Source organism: Myotis nattereri (genome assembly GCF_964212035.1).
Source record: "Myotis nattereri genome assembly, chromosome: 20".
NCBI lineage: Eukaryota > Metazoa > Chordata > Mammalia > Chiroptera > Vespertilionidae > Myotis > Myotis nattereri.
Genome location: NC_138096.1, coordinates 958,714 through 978,239, shown reverse-complemented (window position 1 = coordinate 978,239; position 19,526 = coordinate 958,714). Strand labels below are relative to the sequence as shown.

Sequence of the window (19,526 nt, the reverse complement as noted above, 5' to 3'; positions counted from 1 at the left end):
GTGTGGGAGTGTGTGTGTGTGTGTGTGGTTGGGGGGAGTGTGTGTGTGTCAGTGTGTGGGGGGAATGTGTGAGTGGGTGTGTATTGGTGTGTGGAGGGGTGAGTGTGTGTGTGTGTCAGTGTGTGGGGGGAGTGTGTGAGTGGGTGTGTATTGGTGTGTGGAGGGGTGTGTGCTGGTGTGTGAGTGTGGGTGTGGGTGTGGAGACGCTGACACAGGGCTGCCGTTTCTCGCGCTGACCCTGCTGACAGCGGGGGGCACATCTCACTCTGGTCGCAGGGACGCGGCAGGGATGTACCGGTGACGTGCAGGCCTGAGCCTCGGCTTGCACCTCCGCCCGCGGCCGACCCCGCCCGCAGCCCTTCACAGGCTCACGTGTGCTGCCTTGTGCTTTAATCCTGTGCTGTCAGTTTTGTCACCATTAATGTAAAGGTTTCCAGTTGCCGTGAACGTTTGATTGATTGTGTTACTGTTTTTCTAAAATCTCGGGAGAAGGTCTGAGTCCTAGTGAGAACGCTGCTCCCTAGGAACCTGCTGTGTTGGTTTAGAGCGACCGGGCGACAAGCATCAGGCCTCTTGTCCTGCTTTTTAGGAAGCGTGTGGGGATGGTGCTTGGTGCTGGACGTATGGACGCCCGCCTTCCACCTCTGCACAATCTAACTTTGCCCCGGCCGGTGTGGCTCAGTGGTAGAGCATCGGCCTGTGGACTGAAGGGTCTCGGTTCCAGTTTCATTCAAGGGCACAGGCCTGGGTTGCGGGCTCGATCCCCAGTAGGGGGCGTGCAGGAGGCAGCCAATCAATGCTTCTCTCTCATCATTGATGTTTCTCTCTCTCCCTCTCCCTTCCTCTCTGAAATCAATAAAAAAAATTTCTTTTTTAAAAATTAATAAATTATCATAATTTGGGGATCTTTTATTTCTGTATGCGGCCTCCAGTTTGGGAGGCGAGTTGTGTGCTGGTAGCAAAAGTGTAATGGTAAGTATAAGGCCACTTATGTATTTAAAAACATAAAACAACAGCAGGAGGCCACAGGGGAGACGGAGTCCTGCGTGGATGAGCAGGGGGAGGAGCTGGAGCAGGAGGTTCAGATGGAGACCTTGCCTTCAGGTGGGAGGCGTGTGGAGGGCTGGACTGGAATGTGTCCAGTGGAGGCGGGAGGGGAGATGGGACAGTGGTCCGCAGACCACCGGTAGGCGGCCGCTGCTTTAGAGGAAGGCTCTACAGAGTTCTGCGTGGATGTGATGCGTGAGCCAGGAGCAGTTGGAGATGACGCTGAAGTTTGTACATCGCATTGCTGAGTAGCAGTTACGACGTGATCACAAACAGGAACAGGGCCGCCTCGGGGTAAAGACGGTGTCCCGAAGCCGGGACCTCGCCAGGAGCTGACCATGGACTGTCCCCGTTCGCCCCGCCCGCGTGTGCCCTGTGTGCTTCCTTAGAGTCCCGCCTCCTGTGGCCTCCCTTCTGTGCTTGCTCCTTAGGAGACGACACTCGCATTTCAGAATGTCAGCCAGAACTCTCAGTGGCTCAGCCGTGTCCCCGCTTCCGTTTCAGAGCGCCCACCTGGCGATGATAGACACCCTGATGATGGCCTACACGGCGGAGATGGTCAGCGTGGAGAAGGTCATCGCGTGCGCCCAGCGGTACTCCACCTTCTTTCAGGCCACCGACCTGCCCTACGACATCGAGGACGCCGTCATGTACTGGATAAATAAGGTGGGTGCACACGCAGGGCCACGACGCTCCCATGGCAGGAAGGCGGGTCCTCACTCAGACGCTGCCGCTCTGCTGCGACGGAGGGTGTGTGCCCCCAGATCTGTGTGGTGTCAGCAGGTGAGGCCTGGGGAGGTGACCCCAGAGCTCCCTGCCTCTTGGGCATGTGAGGTCCCAGAGAAAATGGCCAGACGCTGGCTCTCACCAGACACCGTACCCACCCCCGCGGGACCTTGGCCTCCAGCCTCCAGCCTCCAGCTGTGAGGGACACGTTTCTGCTGTTCTCAAGCTGCCGTCTGTGATCTTGCTGATGTCGCCTGAGCAGACACACACTCCATTACCCTTTCTGTTTCAAGTCAAAGCGAAAGCTTGGGTTGTGCAATCTGGTTAAAATTTCCCATCCCCCCCCCCCTTTTTTATGTCTTTTTTATTTTTTTCAAAGAGGAAGGGAGAGGGAGAGAGATAGAAACATCAGTGATGAGAGAGAGTCATGGATCAGCTGCCTCCTGCACGCCCCACATTGGGGATCAGCCCACAACCCGGGCCTGTGCCCTGACCAGGAGTCGAACGGGCGACCTCCTGGTTTGAAGGTCAGTGCCCCACCACGGAGCCACGCCCGCCGGAGAGAGTGTAAAATGTTGACGAAACACAAGTGTTACTGCTCCCGAGCCTTAAAGCTGAGGCTCCTGGTGCCCTGTCCCCAGCTCGCCCCTCCCGCCCACCCTGGGTGTCCGGCAGCATCCAGTGAGTCAGTGAGCTCACCCTCGTCAGTGGAGGCGGCCCCTGTAGGACGCTGCCTCCGGCTGGGAAGGGAATGTTCTCCTGTGAGTGGGGCTGCTGTTGGACACACAGGTCTGGCCACAGGAGTGTGAGGCGCATGCTCTTCCTGTTCTACGGGATGGACCTTCACGCCGGTGCTTTTGTATTTAAGGTAAACGAACATCTGAAGGACATCCTGGAGCAAGAACAGAAACTGAAGGAGCATCACACAGTGGAAGCCCCAGGAGGTCAAAAGGTACGTTTCCCATTGAAAACGGGCCCGCGTGCGGCCCGTGCGCCCACATGTGCTGTTACTTTGGGAAGTGTTCACAGTTGTGGTCGTGAACTTGGTTTTGGTGACGGTAACTGGGCCCGGGAAAGCCAGGCCGGGGACACCACGTAAGCAGGAGCACAAAGCGAAGGGGGTGGACGACGGTGCTCAGGAAACATCGATGCCTCGAGCTCAGGTTCTGAGGTTCTTTTGGCAAAAATAATGGTTTGGACTTTGGTAAAATGTAGGAAACAACACGAAAACAGCGTCAGGGTATCGGCCCTGTGATGCCGTGTAATAGGACCGCCTTTACCATCGTGGCCCAGGAGCTGCGAGTTGTCCCCGGGAGGTTCTGGGGGAAGAAGAAACATCAGCGCGGAGTTGGTCTTTGAACGTTCGAGCGGCACCTGGCATTTCCTGCTCTGCAGATCTGTGCTGCCCATGCAGACCCGCTGTGCCCCTGCAGGGCAGCCCAGCAGAGCGCATCGCGGGAGAGCCCTTCGGGCGTGGGGCACGGGGCTCAGGGGGAGACATTGCCCTTATTCAGAGCCTTCCTTTCCATTCGGGCGACTCGGTCTCCTCACTGTTACCCCCGCCGTGTGCCGATAATGCGCTGCCCTCCCCCTGCCCGCCCTCCTTCCAGTAGATTCCTTTACCACCATCTTCTCTAAACATGGGCCTGGGCGGGGCCACTTGTACTGGGTTGGACCAGAATTCACATTGCGAAGCTCTCTCTTTAGAGCGTGCGCTCCCCCCTGGTGTGTTTCTGACCGTAGGGTAGGCCGTGTCCTAGAGGGGGCCTTGTGAGGAGCACCAAAGTTGAGGGAAAGCCAGACCCTTTACTGCTGGGATGTTGTCCGTTTCCTTTTTTTCAAATTGCTCTTTCTGCTCCTAATGCTCCTTTTGACGCTAAAGTAGGAGGCCCGTTAAATTTGAAGTTCAGATAAATAACCAACAGTGTTTTGGTCTAAGTTGCTTGAGCCTCTGTATTGTATTGGCGCCCTGCTCTGGGATCTCCGGGGTTTGCTGCAGGGCCTCAAGTCCAGCACCCATTCTCCCGAGGGCCTGCACAGAGCGTGTGGCAAATGCGTCTGAGCTTCCGGTCAGACCAGTGCTGCCCTGACACTGCGTGACCTTCCCAGGCCCTCGACCTCTTGGCCTCTCTTCACCTGTAAATGTTAAGGGTTGGATTAAGGGCTCCTAAATTCCGGGACTAAAATGATTCCCAAATCTCCCCTCTTCGCTGTTAGTAACGGCAGGTACTAGACACGACAGGTCTGTGGAAGTAGGGAGCTGGTTGTCCTGAACTTCCATATGTACCCCTGGCAGCTGTGGACGTGAACACCTGGGAGGCTGTGGGCGTGAACACCTGGGCGGCTGTGGGAGGGAACCCCTGGGCGGCTGTGGGCGTGATCACCTGGGAGGCTGTGGGCGTGAACACCTGGGAGGCTGTGGGCGTGATCACCTGGGAGGCTGTGGGCGTGATCACCTGGGAGGCTGTGGGCGTGATCACCTGGGCGGCTGTGGGAGGGAACACCTGGGCGGCTGTGGGCGTGATCACCTGGGTGGCTGTGGGCGTGATCACCTGGGAGGCTGTGGGCGTGATCACCTGGGAGGCTGTGGGCGTGATCACCTGGGCGGCTGTGGGAGGGAACACTGGGCGGCTGTGGGCGTGATCACCTGGCAGCTGTGGGCGTGAACACCTGGGAGGCTGTGGGCGTGATCACCTGGGAGGCTGTGGGCGTGATCACCTGGCAGCTGTGGGCGTGAACACCTGGGAGGCTGTGGGCGTGATCACCTGGGAGGCTGTGGGCGTGAACACCTGGGCGGCTGTGGGCATGAACACCTGGGAGGCCTTCTCGAGGGTATGGCCGTGACTCGGCCCTGGTGGTGGCGGGTGGACTTGGAAAGTGGGGCACTAGGTCACAGGGACGGGTGCCTGCATACATGCCGTTGGAGTACATGGCCCCTTTGGGAATGAGCCAGGAGACCGTTTGGTGGTTTTGGAGAGCTGTGAACCCACGGGTTTGTGTTCTTAAGTTTATAAGACTAACTATGTTGAGTTTGTTTCTCAGAATATTACAGATACAAGTCTACTCAGTGTAGCATTTGCCACTTTTTAAAGAGAAATATGGGTGAGGGATTCTGCAGGGGCTGGAACTGGGGGAAGGAATGGCTTTTGGAGAAAAGACATCCCCTCGTTCTAATTGCTTTATTTGAAGGTGGAGGCTCAGAATAGCCCCTCTCCCCAGTGAGAGCAGCGCACGCGATGCCCGATGTCCTCCGCCCGTGCGAGCAGAGCTCCTCAGCCGTGGAAACCATAACCCACTTTTGTTTTAACTCCATTCCTTCACGCAGCACCGAGATACATTGGAGAAAAGGGCTCTGAAGTCAAGTCCATTGGGAGATGCTGCCTCCCCCAGCCCCCGGGGCCCCTCTCAGAAATTCACAGCCCATTTTCAGACATGAAGGCCCCTGGAGAAGCCTGCCCATCTGTCTCCCAAACACGTGTGAGCTCTGAACTCCTCTGTGAATGGCATGTGCTAACACCCACAGAACCGTGTTCTTTGGAGCCGCTCTGGGAACCTGGTGTCTGACCTGTAATGTTCTCATGGACCCGGGTGTGTTCCATACGTTTAGAAATACACAGAACAGACACAGGTTCCAACACAGGGCGTCACTCCCATGCATCGTTTGGTTTGACTCTGAGGCTTACCTGGGCTCCTTCATACTGTTATTTCAACTAAATAATTGTGAGGCCTTGACCGCCTGATTAGGTAACGTTCACCTAGAATCCCGCCCCTAAGGGTCTGTCCTGTAGTTCCAGCTTCTCTTGCGTGGGCTTCGAGGTCAGTGCTGATTAGTTTCTTTCTTATACCTATCGCCAACATCCCTTTGACCAAAAACAGCACCTCAGTCTAGAATATGTCCCTGGCCATCAACTCAGTGAGAAGCTTGGCGTTTTAGGCCTTTAAAAATTCAGAGGTGGCCCCCGATTTCTCTCCAAGCAATAAGTATTGCGTGAAGATGACCGGCCGTATGTTAGACGTAACTCAGATGCCTGGGGCCATGGTTTCCATCTCTGTCCACAAGTGCGGAGAGTCTCCCCTCCCAGGGGCATGTTCACGAGGGGCCGACCTGAATGAGCTTCCCGTGGGCCTCACGGCCGTCGTTTTCTAACCCCGTCCCTCCTCCTGTATTTATTACTGAGGCTGCTGATGTAAGCAGGTCTGTCCTCTTCATTGTCTGTATGAACTTATTTAACGGGTTGTAACCTATGTCTGTCCATATGCACTTATTTTTAAATAAACCTATAGATTTTAAGCTGAAGTATTAACTGGCATTTAGAGATGTGATGGGCGCTGTCGCCGTGGGCCTCCGCGGTGGGAAATCTACTGTAGCTTCACTGAAACTAACCTGACGACTTTCCTTCCCTTTGCTTCCGCTGCTCCTCTGAAGTCTCCTTCCAAGTGGTTTTGGAAACTGGTGCCCGTAAGTTTGCTGTGAGAACTGTGCCCATAGCGTGGCCTTGCTGTGTCCTGCTGGCGCGGTCACTACAGCCTGTCAGTCACACAGAGGGACTGCCCGGCCTTGGTCCCGTGACATAGGGAGGTAGACAGTCCCGCCAGGCTGGGCCAGAAGCCGTAAAGTCATCTGACACGGCAGCACCTTTTGCTTATCTTGTCAGTAACCACAAACCATCAGTAACCAGGTTTTAAAAGAGCATTAATTTTAATAACGTTAGTATGAGTGAATATGAATTATATGTGTGAACTATTCGTATTTAAAGCCACGGTTTTGAAGGAATCATCTCCTCTTCAGCCTGAGTGGTAGGGACACTGTGATAGCCAGTGACCGCTGTCCTTACCAGCTCCGGACTTCCTGTCTCAGTTCTGGCTGACCCAAAGGGCTGGTCTCTCAGGACTCAGGCTGGGGTCAGCCCACTCACAATGTCTCATGCCTCCACGCCTCTGGCTGAATGTGGTGAGCATAGACATTTACTGCTAAAGCCAGCAAAGCTCTGTGTGTGCACACGTCCACACGTGTGCTTGTGTGTCTCAGCCTGAGTGTGTCCAAGCTTGCGTATGTCTGCATGTGTCCGTGCATCTGTGCATCCATGCGTGTGTGTGCGCGCCTGGAGCAGAGGGGCTGCTGGCAGAGAGCAGGGCAGCAGGCGCACCTCCTGCTGGTGTCCGTGGCCCTGGGTGGTGGCTCGGTCCAGTGCAGACCATGGGCCCAACCAGCTTGTCCCAGGGACCTGGGGAGCCAGGGAGCCGGCGGTTCCTAGGGTATCGGGGTAGCAGGCCCTGTTCCCTGCCGGCTAAGCAGGGAGCGAGAGGACCTGGACCTGCCTCCCGGGTGAGAGACCGGCGGCCGAGGCTGCTGCCGGCTGAGAGGGAGTCCTGACCACGCAGCATCAGGAATCAGTGCAGACTGCAGCGCGTGTGTGCGGTGTGTCTCTGAGGAAGGACACAGCATAGATGGAGATGTCGGCCCGGCACGGAAACATGTCATAATTATATTCTAATTATAAAATAGGGAGGGGACCGGTTTAGGTGGAGTCAGAAGAAAAATGAGTTTTGATTATTTTAAAGACCCACTTGAAAGAGCAGTAACCAGCACCGCCATGAGCTGTGCTGCTAAACTCCTCCCCGTCCTCGGCGGCCTCTCCGGCCCTCGGGGAGCTGGGAGCTGGTACCAGCCAGCCTTGAGCTCCGCCTGCGCGGTGCCCAGCAGCGTGCGCGCACCTGACGCTGTCATCTTGTCCACCCCCCAGGCGCCCTCCTCAGCCCCATTTTACAGATGGGGAAACTGAGACACGAGAGCTCCTAAGTGGCAGGACCAGGATTTGAACCGGGGTCTCTGATTCCAGAGCTTGTCTTAACCACTGGCTCCTCAGCATCTCGTTGCCGAGAGCAGAGCTGTCCCGTAAACCCTCACACGCCCCCCCGCCCGCCCTCTCCCCGCCCCGCGCACACCCAGGTTCCCTGTTTTCCGGGTGAGCAGGAACCCTTGTGCTCGCTCTGCTACTGGTTAGTGAGCCCTCAGCTGGGACGGTTTTCCCAGTCTCAGGGTTGTTACACTTTATTCGTGTGACCTTAGCGTTCAGATGACAAGCCCGTGTGTCACACCTGATACTGTCCCAGTTCCTCGAGCGATGCTTCCCGTCGCCAGGTGTCCTGTGGGGACAGCGCGTGCCCTGCCGCCCAGTTTCCCTGGCCCTTTCCGTGGGAGGACCCGCCACGCAGAGCACGGCCAGCACTGCAGAGCGCTGTGCTCCGGGCGGCGGGCTGGTGATTACGTGCCGAGTCTCTGAGTCCTTTTTTTTTTTATTGTCTAAAGTTTTATATGTGTCTCCTTTTTCCCCAGTGGACACCTCCCCAGCCATTCCCACCCCCGAGGGCAAGCCCCCACCGCCCCAGTGTCTGTGTCCCTTGGTTATGCTAATGTGCATGCATACAGATCCTTTGGTTGCTCTCTAACCCCCTCCCCCTCCCCTGCCATTTGTCTCTGGACCTATTTTTGTTCATCAGTCTGAGTCATTTTTTAAACTATATATTTTATTGATTTCAGAGAGAAAGGGAGTGGGGGGAGAGAGAGAAAAAAACATCAATGATGAGAGAGAATCATTGACCAGCTGCCTCCTGCACGCCCCACACTGGGATGAGTCTGCAACCCGGGCCTGTGCCCTGACCGGGAATCGAACCCTGACCTCCTGGTTCACAGGTCGACGCTCACCACTGAGCCACACCGGCCGGGTTGCCATGCTTCTTCACGGAAGCGTTTAGGCTCAGGGTCCCTCCCGGAATCAGCAGTGGGGCTGTGCCAGCCTCACCCGGTTCTGTGTGTGTGGCTGGTGAGGGCCGGGTGCTGAGAGGAGAGGACGCTGTGACTGGTCTCATCACTGTCGCATGGCGTCGGGGACACAGGCCGCGGCCCTGGCTCCGGTGCCGCACTGACTGCACCTCCTGCCTCGCAGGCGCGCTACCGGAAGGAGCAGACGCTGCAGCCGCTGCCGTGCATCCCGCTGGTGGAGAACCTGCTGAAGGACGGGACGGACGGCTGCGCGCTGGCTGCCCTCATCCACTTCTACTGCCCCGGCGTCGTCAGGCTGGAGGGTGAGCGCCGGACGCCGTGGGGCGTGGGGGGCGTGGGGACGCGGGCCGTGGTGACAGCTCACGGCTTCCCCCAGCGCGGGGTGACCCCAGGTGGCAGCAGGGGAGGCATGCTGGCTCCCAGTCTGTGTCATGGCCACCCCGTCTCTGAGTGAGTGTGAGTGTGTGTGTGTGTGTGTGTGTGTGTGTGAAGCAGACACCACGTGCGTGTATGTGAGTGTGTGTGTGTGAAGCAGACGCACGTGCGTGTGTGTGAGTGTGTGTGTGTGAAGCAGACGCACGTGCGTGTGTGTGAGTGTGTGTGTGTGAAGCAGACACCACGTGCGTGTGTGTGTGTGAAGCAGACGCACGTGTGTGTGTGTGTGCGTGAAGCAGACGCGTGTGCGTGTGTGTGTGTGAAGCAGACACCACGTGCGTGCGTGTGCGTGTGTGCGAAGCAGACGCACGTGCGTGTGTGTGTGTGTGTGTGAAGCAGACACCACGTGCGTGCGTGTGCGTGTGTGTGAAGCAGACGCACGTGCGTGTGTGTGTGTGTGTGTGTGAAGCAGACGCACGTGCGTGTGCGTGTGTGCGCGCGCACACTGAGTCACTAAGCGGGATCTGAAATGTGTGTTTCCAAATCAACCCCAAGTCATCACCTTGCTCTCTTCCTGTTTGAAGATATTTGTTTGAAAGAAACCATGTCTTTGGCTGACAGCCTGTACAACCTGCAGCTGGTCCAGCAGTTCTGCCAGGAGCACCTGACCCAGTGCTGCCACTTCTCGCTGGAGGACATGCTCTATGCCGCCGCCTCCATCAAGGTGCGTCCTCCCTCCCCCCACCCCCCTCCCCTCCCTCCTTGCCAGCCACAGATGAGCTCTTCTGTCAGCCAGGGGACCTTTGGAAAAATCACCTTGTGAATTTCCTGCTTATTTTATGTTTTTTAACCCGCGGTGAGCTGTGGGCATCTTTGACAGGGTAAAGCTGACCTGGAACTCAGCCCGGTGTCCATCTGCTAGCCTCATGTTTGAAGGCTGGCACCTGCCGTGTTTATCAGAGTAGAAATTAGGAATATCGCGACCATATGTATCTCATGAACGCCTTTACTGGAACTTGCTTGTTGAAAAATCCAAGTGCTGCTGGGCCGGCGTGGCTCAGTGGTTGAGCGTCGACCTATAAACCAGGAGGTCAGGGTTCGATTCCCGGTCAGGGCACACGCCCGGGTTGCGGGCTGAATCCCCAGTGTGGGGCATGCAGGAGGCAGCCGATCCATGATTCTCTCTCATCGCACAGAGCGGGCAGGATCCAGGTGGATCAGCCACACTTGAAGGAGATCGCTGTCCACGGGGGTGGGGGGGGTAGCTTCCCATGTCCTTTGCTAAAGCGTTGGAACCACAGCTCTGACTTGACTTGAATGTTTCCCGACTCGGGAAGCAGCTTGGCCCGTGGTCCCGGCCCCTCACTGTCCGTCACTGCAGCCAGCCCTGTGCGGCGAGGTGCCCTCCCCTCTGGTGGCAGTGTGACTGGGGGAGGGGCTCTAACCCATTCGCCGGCACAGAGCGTGAGAGGGTAGTTCCTGGAGGTGAAGAGCGGAAACAGGCCGTCCCACTAGGGACCCGTGTGCACGTCTCCCGGCGCTGAGCTGTCGGAGGGAAGGAGTGGAGGTGCTTTACTGAATGGAGCACACAGCTCTGCAAGGCATTGGGTGAAAAGAGCAGGATGTCATTACATGTTATGAAGCCTTTCGCAGTGTGTGCACAGCTATACACACGTGTGGCTGCTCGAGCCAGGTCTGTGGGAACAAACAGCCTGGTTCCCTGGAGGGGGGTCACCTTGCCCTCTCCCGTTGGTCTTGCACACTGTGCCTCTGTGGGTTGTGTGAGAGCCTCACTGCAGCCGCGGGGCCGTCGTACGAGACGGAGAGAAGAGCTTGGGATGAGATGCATTTGGTGGTACAGGCGTTCCTTCCTGTTGAACCATCGTAAATTCAGACAGAAATGTGAGCTGTGGTTACGGGACACTCACCCCGTACTCTGCTGACCCCTGGTGGCCACACGCAGTACAACTCCACGAGGACAGTGGCCTTGCCAGGCGCTCCGTCGGCTTTCCAGCTTTAAGGCGCGATCGACATAGAACATGGTGTAGGTTCGAGGTGTGCGCATGGCCCCAGCGCAGCATGAGCCACACCTGGCAGGGCGCACAGTCACCGGTTCTCCCCTCTCCCCCTCCCCCTCCCCAGAGCAACTACCTGGTGTTCATGGCCGAGCTCTTCTGGTGGTTCGAGGTGGTGAAGCCGTCCTTCGTCCAGCCCCGCGTCCTTCGTGCACAGGGAGGTACGGTCCCGCGAGTGTCCTGCGCACGAGCAGGACGGGCAGCGGAGCCCTCGCGGCCCCTCTGGCAGGGGAGGCCCGCTGTCCTTCCAGGGTCAGCGCTGACCCTGCTGAGCGCCGAGTTCCCAGTTGTTAAAGGCCCTGGATGCTCCGTGCGAGGCCTGATGTCGGAGGGAACAGAAGTGAATGTGAAGCCTCACGTGGCGGGGCTTTGAGCTCCCACTGTCGGTCGCTTTCTTCTCTTTGCTTCGTTCACCCCCATCCCCAGCTCGTGTCCCCTGTGAGGTTCTGAGTTTTCAACATTGTTACCAGAATCCACTCCAGTTGTGGCTTCTTGGCTTTAATCTGCCATTTGAATTTCTCATTAGACCATAAAAAGGTGTGTGTGTGTGTGTGTGTGTATTAAACCTAATAGGTTTGTGGTTACTATAGTACCATGTTCTAGTGATTGCACTTAATAACAACTGTAAGAAATAAAGGCCCGGCCAGTGTGGATCAGTGGTTGAGCCTTGACCTATGAGCTAGGAGGTCAGGGTTCGATTCCTAGTCAGGGCACAGGCGCAGGTTGTAGGCTGGATCCCCAGTAGGGGGCGTGCAGGGGGCAGCCCATCAATGATTCATCGTTAATGTTCCTGTCTCTCCCTCTCTGAAACCAATAAGGATTTTTTTTAAAGAAGATAGCTTTAAATATACTATGACTTCTCTGAGTAATAAAGGAAATTGAGGTTAAATTTAAAGTTATTGTGGCCTAGCATTCTTGAAATGATCTTGGGAATGTGCTGCCTAAGTATGCAATGCTGAGGTTTTCATCTTTGTCGCAGCGGAGCCTGCAGTGCGGGCCCCGGACGCCCGCGCAAGCACCGTGGACAGCTCCCAGGGCCCCGCCAGGTAGGCCTCTCCCCTGTTCACTAACACAACGACATTGCGCTCGAGTTTCACCATGTCAGTTGGACTTCGAACTGAATAGGCTTTAATTAGCTTCCCTTAGAAGCCTGTCTTAAGTGTATCTAAGTTTGGTTGGTCTACAACCTTATATTGGTCATATTAGTCTCAGGTGTACAGTATAGTGATTCAGCGTTTTTATACCTTACAGTGTGATCACCCCACTATTCTAGTGATCACTTGTCACCGAGTAAACATATCACAATATGCTTGACTATCTTCCCCTTCACGTTTCTCACCCCACCCCCAATCCCCTCCCTTCTGGCAAGCGTCCCCGTGGCCTCTGTTTCTAGGAGTCTGCTTTTGTTTTGTTTATTCATTTGTCTTGTTTTTAGATTCCATGTGTAAGTGAAGCCATGTGGTGTCTGTCTTCCTCTGCCTGAGCTATGCACTTACTGCTGACTTCTTCACTGACTGAGAGAGTGGGTTGGAGAGAGTTCTAGAAGCCACTGCACCCTGTCACCCAGCTCATTCCCAACAGATCGGGGTGGAGATGCCAACTGTTAGGAGGCCCTGCGGGGGCTGCCAGCCTCCACGGGCTCATCACACCTGCAGTTCTTGCAGATTTAGGTTCCACCCAGATAGTTCAAACCAAGCACTTTCATTTAACCTTTTCATTTCTATGTGTGAAAAGAAAATAATGTTCCTATCTTCTCTGTCAAGGACACTGAGATGTAGATGGAAGTATTTCAGGTTCTTTGGTTAAAATACAAAATATGTAGAAGTGCATATAATCACGGCTGTTCTTTGGTTTAAGCAACGTATTGTTTCCTCTGTTTACTTTTCATTAGGAGGGAGAGTCAGGGGTGGTAGTGTTGTCTGGGTCTCAGCCGTTCTGTGTACAGTTTACAGAAAAGCGGAAGCACATGGTGACATTGTAACACTGACTGTAACGTTGTAACACTGGCTGTAACGTTGTAACATTGGCTGTAACATTGTAACATTGGCTGTAACGTTGTAACACTGGCTGTAACGTTGTCTCGGGTTTGCATTGCAGCGCAGAAGGAGATGCGTTCCCACACCCTCATCACTTGCCTTCCAGACACTCACGCCCCCAACCTCCTTCTTCAGCCTCAGGTAATAGATTTGAAAAAGCCGAGGAAATGCCACTTCAGTAGGTTAACTGCGAGATGATTGAGAGTAAATGTAAACAAACACACACATCCAGTTATGTGAAATCTGTTAAATTGCTGCAAGTTTAAATTTTTTACATGATTGCAATGACTTTTTTATTTTTTCATTTGAAGGGGGAATCAGAAGGTCTTCATCTATGTCTTACGTTGATGGCTTCATAGGGACATGGCCCAAGGAAAAAAGGTAAGCGGAGAATTCTGTCCGTCTGTTCACATTACCAGGAAATGCCAGCTCTCTCTCTGTCTCTTCTGCTGTTGGGCAAATCGCAGTATACCTGTACTTAGTGCCTGTGGGCAGGTGATCGATCAAGGGGCTGCGTGTAGAAGTCGCCTCATGGGCCTCACCTTACCTTGAGGACAATGTGATGGAGAAGCAGGGCACCACACCCATGGATTCAACCAACTGTGGGTTGAAAATATTCGGGGGGGGGGGGTAGGGGAGTTACACTGTTGCTGATGTGTCCTGTGTAGTCAGGCCTGTGATTGAATCTGTGCTAAACATGTACAGACTCTTACCATCATTCCCGAAACGATACAGTACAACAGTCACAGCATTTACTGTGGGGCCTTGACTTACGAGTGTCCCAACTAACGAGTTTTTTGAGATACCAGCTGTCTCTCCGCCGATTTTTTGCATTGAGTTGACAGAGTAATTTGAGTTAACGAGCTCCTTAACGAGCTCGGTCTCGGAATGAATTAAACTCGTAAGTCAAGGCCCCACTGTACATCCATCGGGGCCTCAAGTCTCTACGGAGATGGAGACGATGTGAAGTGCACAGGAGGGTGAGGGTCACCGCAAACACTACCGTTTATGGGGGGACTTGAGCTTCCTCCATGTGGGTCCCCGTGGGGGCGTCCGGGAGCGACCCTCCGTAGGTGCCGAGGGAAGGCTGTGGTTGTACATAATCGTTCGGTGACATAAAGCCGTTTCTTTTCTGGGATGATTTAAGGGTTTTCTCTTTGAATTTTTTAGATCGTCGGTGCACGGAGTTTCATTCGATATTTCTTTTGATAAAGAAAACACGGTGCCGAGAGGCGCCCCGAACCGAGGCCTCCCCCGCTCCGTCAGCAACGAAGGCCTTTCTCTGAACAACAACCGAGCGTCTAAAACCACGAGGAAGAGCCTGTCCTTCAAGCCCGTCAACGGGGAGGGGGAGGCAGGGAGCATCGAGGAGGAGCTGAGCACGGACCCCCGCGGAGGCTTCCCCACCTACGTGCCCCACCCCCCGCACAAGCTCAACTCCAGCGAGAACACCCGCTACCAGCTCCCCAACGGAGCCCTGCAGCCCGGGCTCCTCCTGGACGAGCTGGGCAACCAGGTGGAGGCGCCGAGCATCGAGGAGGCGCTGCAGATCATCCACGACACGGAGCAGCGCCCCCTCGCGCCCCCGCCCGGCCACGTCGCCAACGGCTTCTTCCTGCACAGCCAGGACCTGAGCCCCCTGAACGCCAACCTGCAGCTGCACCCGCCCAGCCCTGACCGCCTGACCGACACCAAAGGTGCCTTGAGCCCCGTGACCGACGACACCGAGGTGGACACCGGCATCCACGTGCCGTCGGAGGACCTCCAGGGCACGGTGGACGAGGACTCCTCGCTGCGGGACTACACCGTCAGCCTGGACTCCGACATGGACGACGCGCCCAAGTTCCTGCAGGACTACGACCTGCGCCCCGGCAGCGCGCGCGAGGCCCCGAGCCCCTGCCCCAGCACCGTGAGCACCCGCTCCCAGCCCGGCAGCAGCGCCTCCTCCAGCTCCGGCGTCAAGATGACCAGCTTTGCCGAGCAGAAGTTCCGGAAGCTGAACCACACGGACGGCAAGAGCAGTGGGAGCAGCTCTCAGAAGACCACGCCTGAGGGCTCGGAGCTGAACATCCCGCACGTGGTGGCCTGGGCACAGAGCCCGGAGGACGCGGGCCCGCCCGGCCGGGACAGCACGCAGCTGCTGGCCTCGGAGGTGCTGCAGCTGCACATGCGGCTGGAGGAGAAGCGGCGCGCCATCGAGGCCCAGAAGAAGAAGGTGGAGGCCGCCTTCACCCGGCAGCGGCAGAAGATGGGCAGGACGGCCTTCCTCACGGTGGTGAAGAAGCGGGGGGACGGGGGCGCCCCGCTGCGGGAGGAAGCGGCCGGCGCCGAGGACGAGAAGGTGTTCAGCGAGCGGGCGCCGGAGCGGGAGCTGCCCAGGGCCAGCGGGCAGCGGAGCAAGTCTCTGGCGGACATCAAGGAGGGCCTGGAGGGCGCCCCCGCCCCGTGGCCGACATCGCCCACGGACCCTGAGCGGCCCTGGGGGGCGGCGAGCCCCTCCGAGGAGCCGGCGCCCGAGGGCGAGGTGCTGGAGTACACGCGGTCCATCGAGAAGCTGAACGCCTCGCTGCACTTCCTGCAGCAGGAGATGCAGCGCCTGTCGCAGCAGCAGGAGGCGCTGATGCGGATGCGCGACCGCCAGTCCTGGGTGATCTCCCCGCCCCAGCCCGCTCCCCACAGGCAGGCCCGCGACCCCCGGCCCGCCCGGCCGGGCCCGTCCCCCGAGCCCCCGCGGCCCACCCACCCGTCCCCGCAGCCCATCCACAGGAAGAGCGCGTCCTTCTCCATCAAGACCCCGCGGACCCCGCGGCCCAACGAGCTGAAGATCGCGCCCCTGAACCGCACGCTGACGCCGCCCCGCTCGGTGGACAGCCTCCCGCGGCTGCGGCGGTTCTCCCCCAGCCAGGTGCCCATCCAGACGCGCTCCTTCGTGTGCTTCGGGGACGACGGGGAGCCGCAGCTGCGGGAGCCCAGACCCGGGAAGGACGGCGCGGACGCCCCGGAGGCCTCGGAGCCGCCCGCGCGGCCCCCGGGGGAGGCAGGGAAGCCCGTGGAGTCCAGCGTGTCCGAGGTGCTGGCCCAGCCCGTGACGGAGACCGTGTGCCTGACGCCCAGCGCGGACCCGCCCGGCTGGCCCGCGGAGCCCGCTCCCCGGCCAGCCTTCCCGCCCGCGGCCCCCAAAAACGTCAGCCTCATCGAGGTGTCCCTATCGGACTTGAAGCCCCCAGAGAAGGCCGACGTGTCTGTGGAGAAAGAGGACGGAGAAAGCGACAGGGAGCAGCTGGACGAGCAGAAAGTGTGCTGCGGGTTCTTCTTCAAGGTGCGCCCGGGCCCGGAGGGGGGGGCTCCTCAGTGGACCTGCTTCTCCAGGACCAGCCCCTTGGCCCCAGCCCGCCAGCCCCGAGCCCCAGCACGGGCTTGCTCCCCCAGGGCACGGCAGCACACGCAACCCACCGATTTCTAGAACATTCTCGTCACGGTGCTCACGGTCATGACGCACATGGGTCCTCGTGCACACGGTCCTGGTGCACACGGTCACGGTGCACGTCTGGAGGTGCTGACCTTGCGCCTCTGCCTCCCTCACTTACACGTGAGCTGTCAGCCCGGCCGGCGGGGCTCAGGGGTTGAGCGTCGACCTATGAACCAGGAGGTCACCGTTCGATTCCCGGTCAGGGCACAGGCCCGGGCTGCGGGCTCGGTCCCCAGTGTGGAGCCTGCCCTTCCTCAGGCCCCCCACTAATCCAGAGCCCCCACCTGGAAGTGCAGCCGCGCTTTCTTTTGGGTGTGACCCTGGGAGCTGCTGTCAGGGCTGTGGCTTGCAGTTCTCTGTGGAGCGTGTTTAAAGCCGTTTACATGCCGCTTTCAACATGGGGACACCTCCCCACTTGAGTTATTTATTTGGATCCAAAAAAGCACACCTCAGTCCTTCCCTTTTCCTGGTTGGTTGGTCTTTGCTGACTTCCCAGGTTTAGAAACAAGTAAGTCTGTGTCCTTCGTTACTTGAAAGAATGTAGCGTTTTCATTCATTTCTTCCCGCAAAACGCCCGGAACGTTCCATGGGTGGGTGGGGTTGGAATGAGGTTGAGTCGGTGTTTCCATTTTCAGTTGTAAGAACTGAAGTTGAGAACATTGGCACCTAACGCCTCTCCCTGTTTTCCATGAAACGTGTTCCCAGGACGACCAGAAGGCAGAGGACGACATGGCGCTGAGGCGGGCGGCGCTGCTGGAGAAGCGACTGCGGCGGGAGAAGGAGACGCAGCTCCGCAAGCAGCAGCTGGAGGCAGAGCTGGAGCACAGGAAGGAGGAGACCAGGTGAGGGCGGCCGGGAGGGGGACAGGTGAGGGGGGACAGGTGAGGAGGGACAGGTGAGGAGGGACAGGTGAGGAGGGACAGGTGAGGAGGGGACAGGTGAGGGGACAGGTGAGGAGGGACAGGTGAGGAGGGACAGGTGAGGGGGGACAGGTGAGGGGACAGGTGAGGAGGGACAGGTGAGGAGGGACAGGTGAGGGGGGACAGGTGAGGGGACAGGTGAGGAGGGACAGGTGAGGGGGGACAGGTGAGGGGACAGGTGAGGAGGGACAGGTGAGGAGGGACAGGTGAGGAGGGGACAGGTGAGGGGACAGGTGAGGAGGGACAGGTGAGGAGGGACAGGTGAGGGGGGACAGGTGAGGGGACAGGTGAGGAGGGACAGGTGAGGAGGGACAGGTGAGGAGGGGACAGGTGAGGGGACAGGTGAGGAGGGACAGGTGAGGGGGGACAGGTGAGGGGACAGGTGAGGAGGGACAGGTGAGGAGGGACAGGTGAGGGACAGGTGAGGGGGGACAGGTGAGGGGGGACAGGTGAGGGGGGACAGGTGAGGAGGGACAGGTGAGGGGACAGGTGAGGGGGGACAGGTGAGGAGGGACAGGTGAGGGGGGACAGGTGAGGGGACAGGTGAGGAGGGACAGGTGAGGAGGGACAGGTGAGGGGACAGGTGAGGGGGGACAGGTGAGGAGGGACAGGTGAGGGGGGACAGGTGAGGAGGGACAGGTAGGGGACAGGTGAGGGGGGACAGGTGAGGAGGGGACAGGTGAGGGGGGACAGGTGAGGAGGGGACAGGTGAGGGGGGACAGGTGAGGAGGGACAGGTAGGGGACAGGTGAGGGGGGACAGGTGAGGAGGGGACAGGTGAGGGGGGACAGGTGAGGAGGGGACAGGTGAGGGGGGACAGGTGAGGAGGGGACAGGTGAGGGGGGACAGGTGAGGGGACAGGTGAGGAGGGGACAGGTGAGGGGGGACAGGTGAGGGGACAGGTGAGGAGGGGACAGGTGAGGGGGGACAGGTGAGGGGGGGACAGGTGAGGGGGGACCGGTGAGGGGGGGACAGGTGAGGGGGGACAGGTGAGGGGGGACCGGTGAGGGGGGGACCGGTGAGGGGGGGACCGGTGAGGGGGGACAGGTGAGGGGGGGACCGGTGAGGGGGGACCGGTGAGGAGGGGACCGGTGAGGGGGGACAGGTGAGGGGGGACCGGTGAGGGGGGACAGGTGAGGGGGGGACAGGTGAGGAGGGGACAGGTGAGGGGGGACAGGTGAGGGGGGACCGGTGAGGAGGGGACAGGTGAGGGGGGACAGGTGAGGGGGGACCGGTGAGGGGGGACAGGTGAGGAGGGGACAGGTGAGGAGGCACAGGTGAGGGCTGGCTTCTCACTGAGTTTCACTAGTAGATGTTAGACACTTGTCGTGTATGGACAACTGAATTAATGCTGATTTTGGTGATTTTTAGAAGCTGATTTGTTTTCCCAAAGGATTACTTGCTTGTGTATTTTCACCCTAAGTTGGAGGCATCAAAGTGAAGTTCTCCAGAAACCACATTAATTTTAAACAACTTCACTGGCCCTGGACGGGTGGGTCAGTGGTTAGAGCATTGTCCTGCTGCACCGTGGTTGGGGTTCAACCCCTGGTCAGGGCACACACAAGAGTCAGTCAGTGAATGCATGGATGAGTGGAACCACAAATCAGTGTTTCACACACTTTCTCCCTTCCTCTCTCTCTAAAAAACAAAATAACTTGACTTGGTTTTACATACACACACTTTTTAAATGGCATATTTATGTCTATTTTAATGACGTAAGTTACCTGGAGTATATATATGTTTTACCGCAACCATACCTTAAAGGACCGTCCCCCCACGTCGCTAGAACAGAACAGTTCCACCTTCCCCCACGTCTGTTTCCGGTGGTGCCGAGTCAGAACTGAGCCGCTTGGTTTCGTAGGCGGAAGACGGAGGAGGAACGTCAGAAGAAGGAGGACGAGAGGGCGCGCAGGGAGTTCATCCGGCAGGAGTACCTGAGGCGCAAGCAGCTGAAGCTCATGGAGGACATGGACACGGTGATCAAGCCCCGGCCGCCCACCGCCAAGCAGAAGAAGCAGCGCCCCAAGTCCATGCACCGCGACCACATGGAGCCCCCCAAGACCCCCACCCAGGGCCCTCCAGGTAACTGGGTGTT

General features: G+C 57.8%; 1 protein-coding gene across 1 annotated transcript in view; it reads left to right on the top strand.

Moving 5' to 3' along the window:
• Positions 1-19,526, top strand: part of CAMSAP2 (calmodulin regulated spectrin associated protein family member 2) — a gene marked incomplete at its 5' end in the record, with an annotated part of 36,608 nt that overhangs the window by 12,514 nt on the left and 4,568 nt on the right. Inside the window, 11 exons of the mRNA XM_081114423.1 lie at positions 1,552-1,713; positions 2,642-2,725; positions 6,200-6,232; positions 8,721-8,859; positions 9,517-9,656; positions 11,075-11,259; positions 13,105-13,184; positions 13,355-13,424; positions 14,214-16,362; positions 17,218-17,354; positions 19,293-19,513. Coding sequence (XP_080970549.1) covers positions 1,552-1,713; positions 2,642-2,725; positions 6,200-6,232; positions 8,721-8,859; positions 9,517-9,656; positions 11,075-11,259; positions 13,105-13,184; positions 13,355-13,424; positions 14,214-16,362; positions 17,218-17,354; positions 19,293-19,513 — 3,400 coding nt within the window. The remainder of the gene's footprint in view (positions 1-1,551; positions 1,714-2,641; positions 2,726-6,199; positions 6,233-8,720; positions 8,860-9,516; positions 9,657-11,074; positions 11,260-13,104; positions 13,185-13,354; positions 13,425-14,213; positions 16,363-17,217; positions 17,355-19,292; positions 19,514-19,526) is intronic.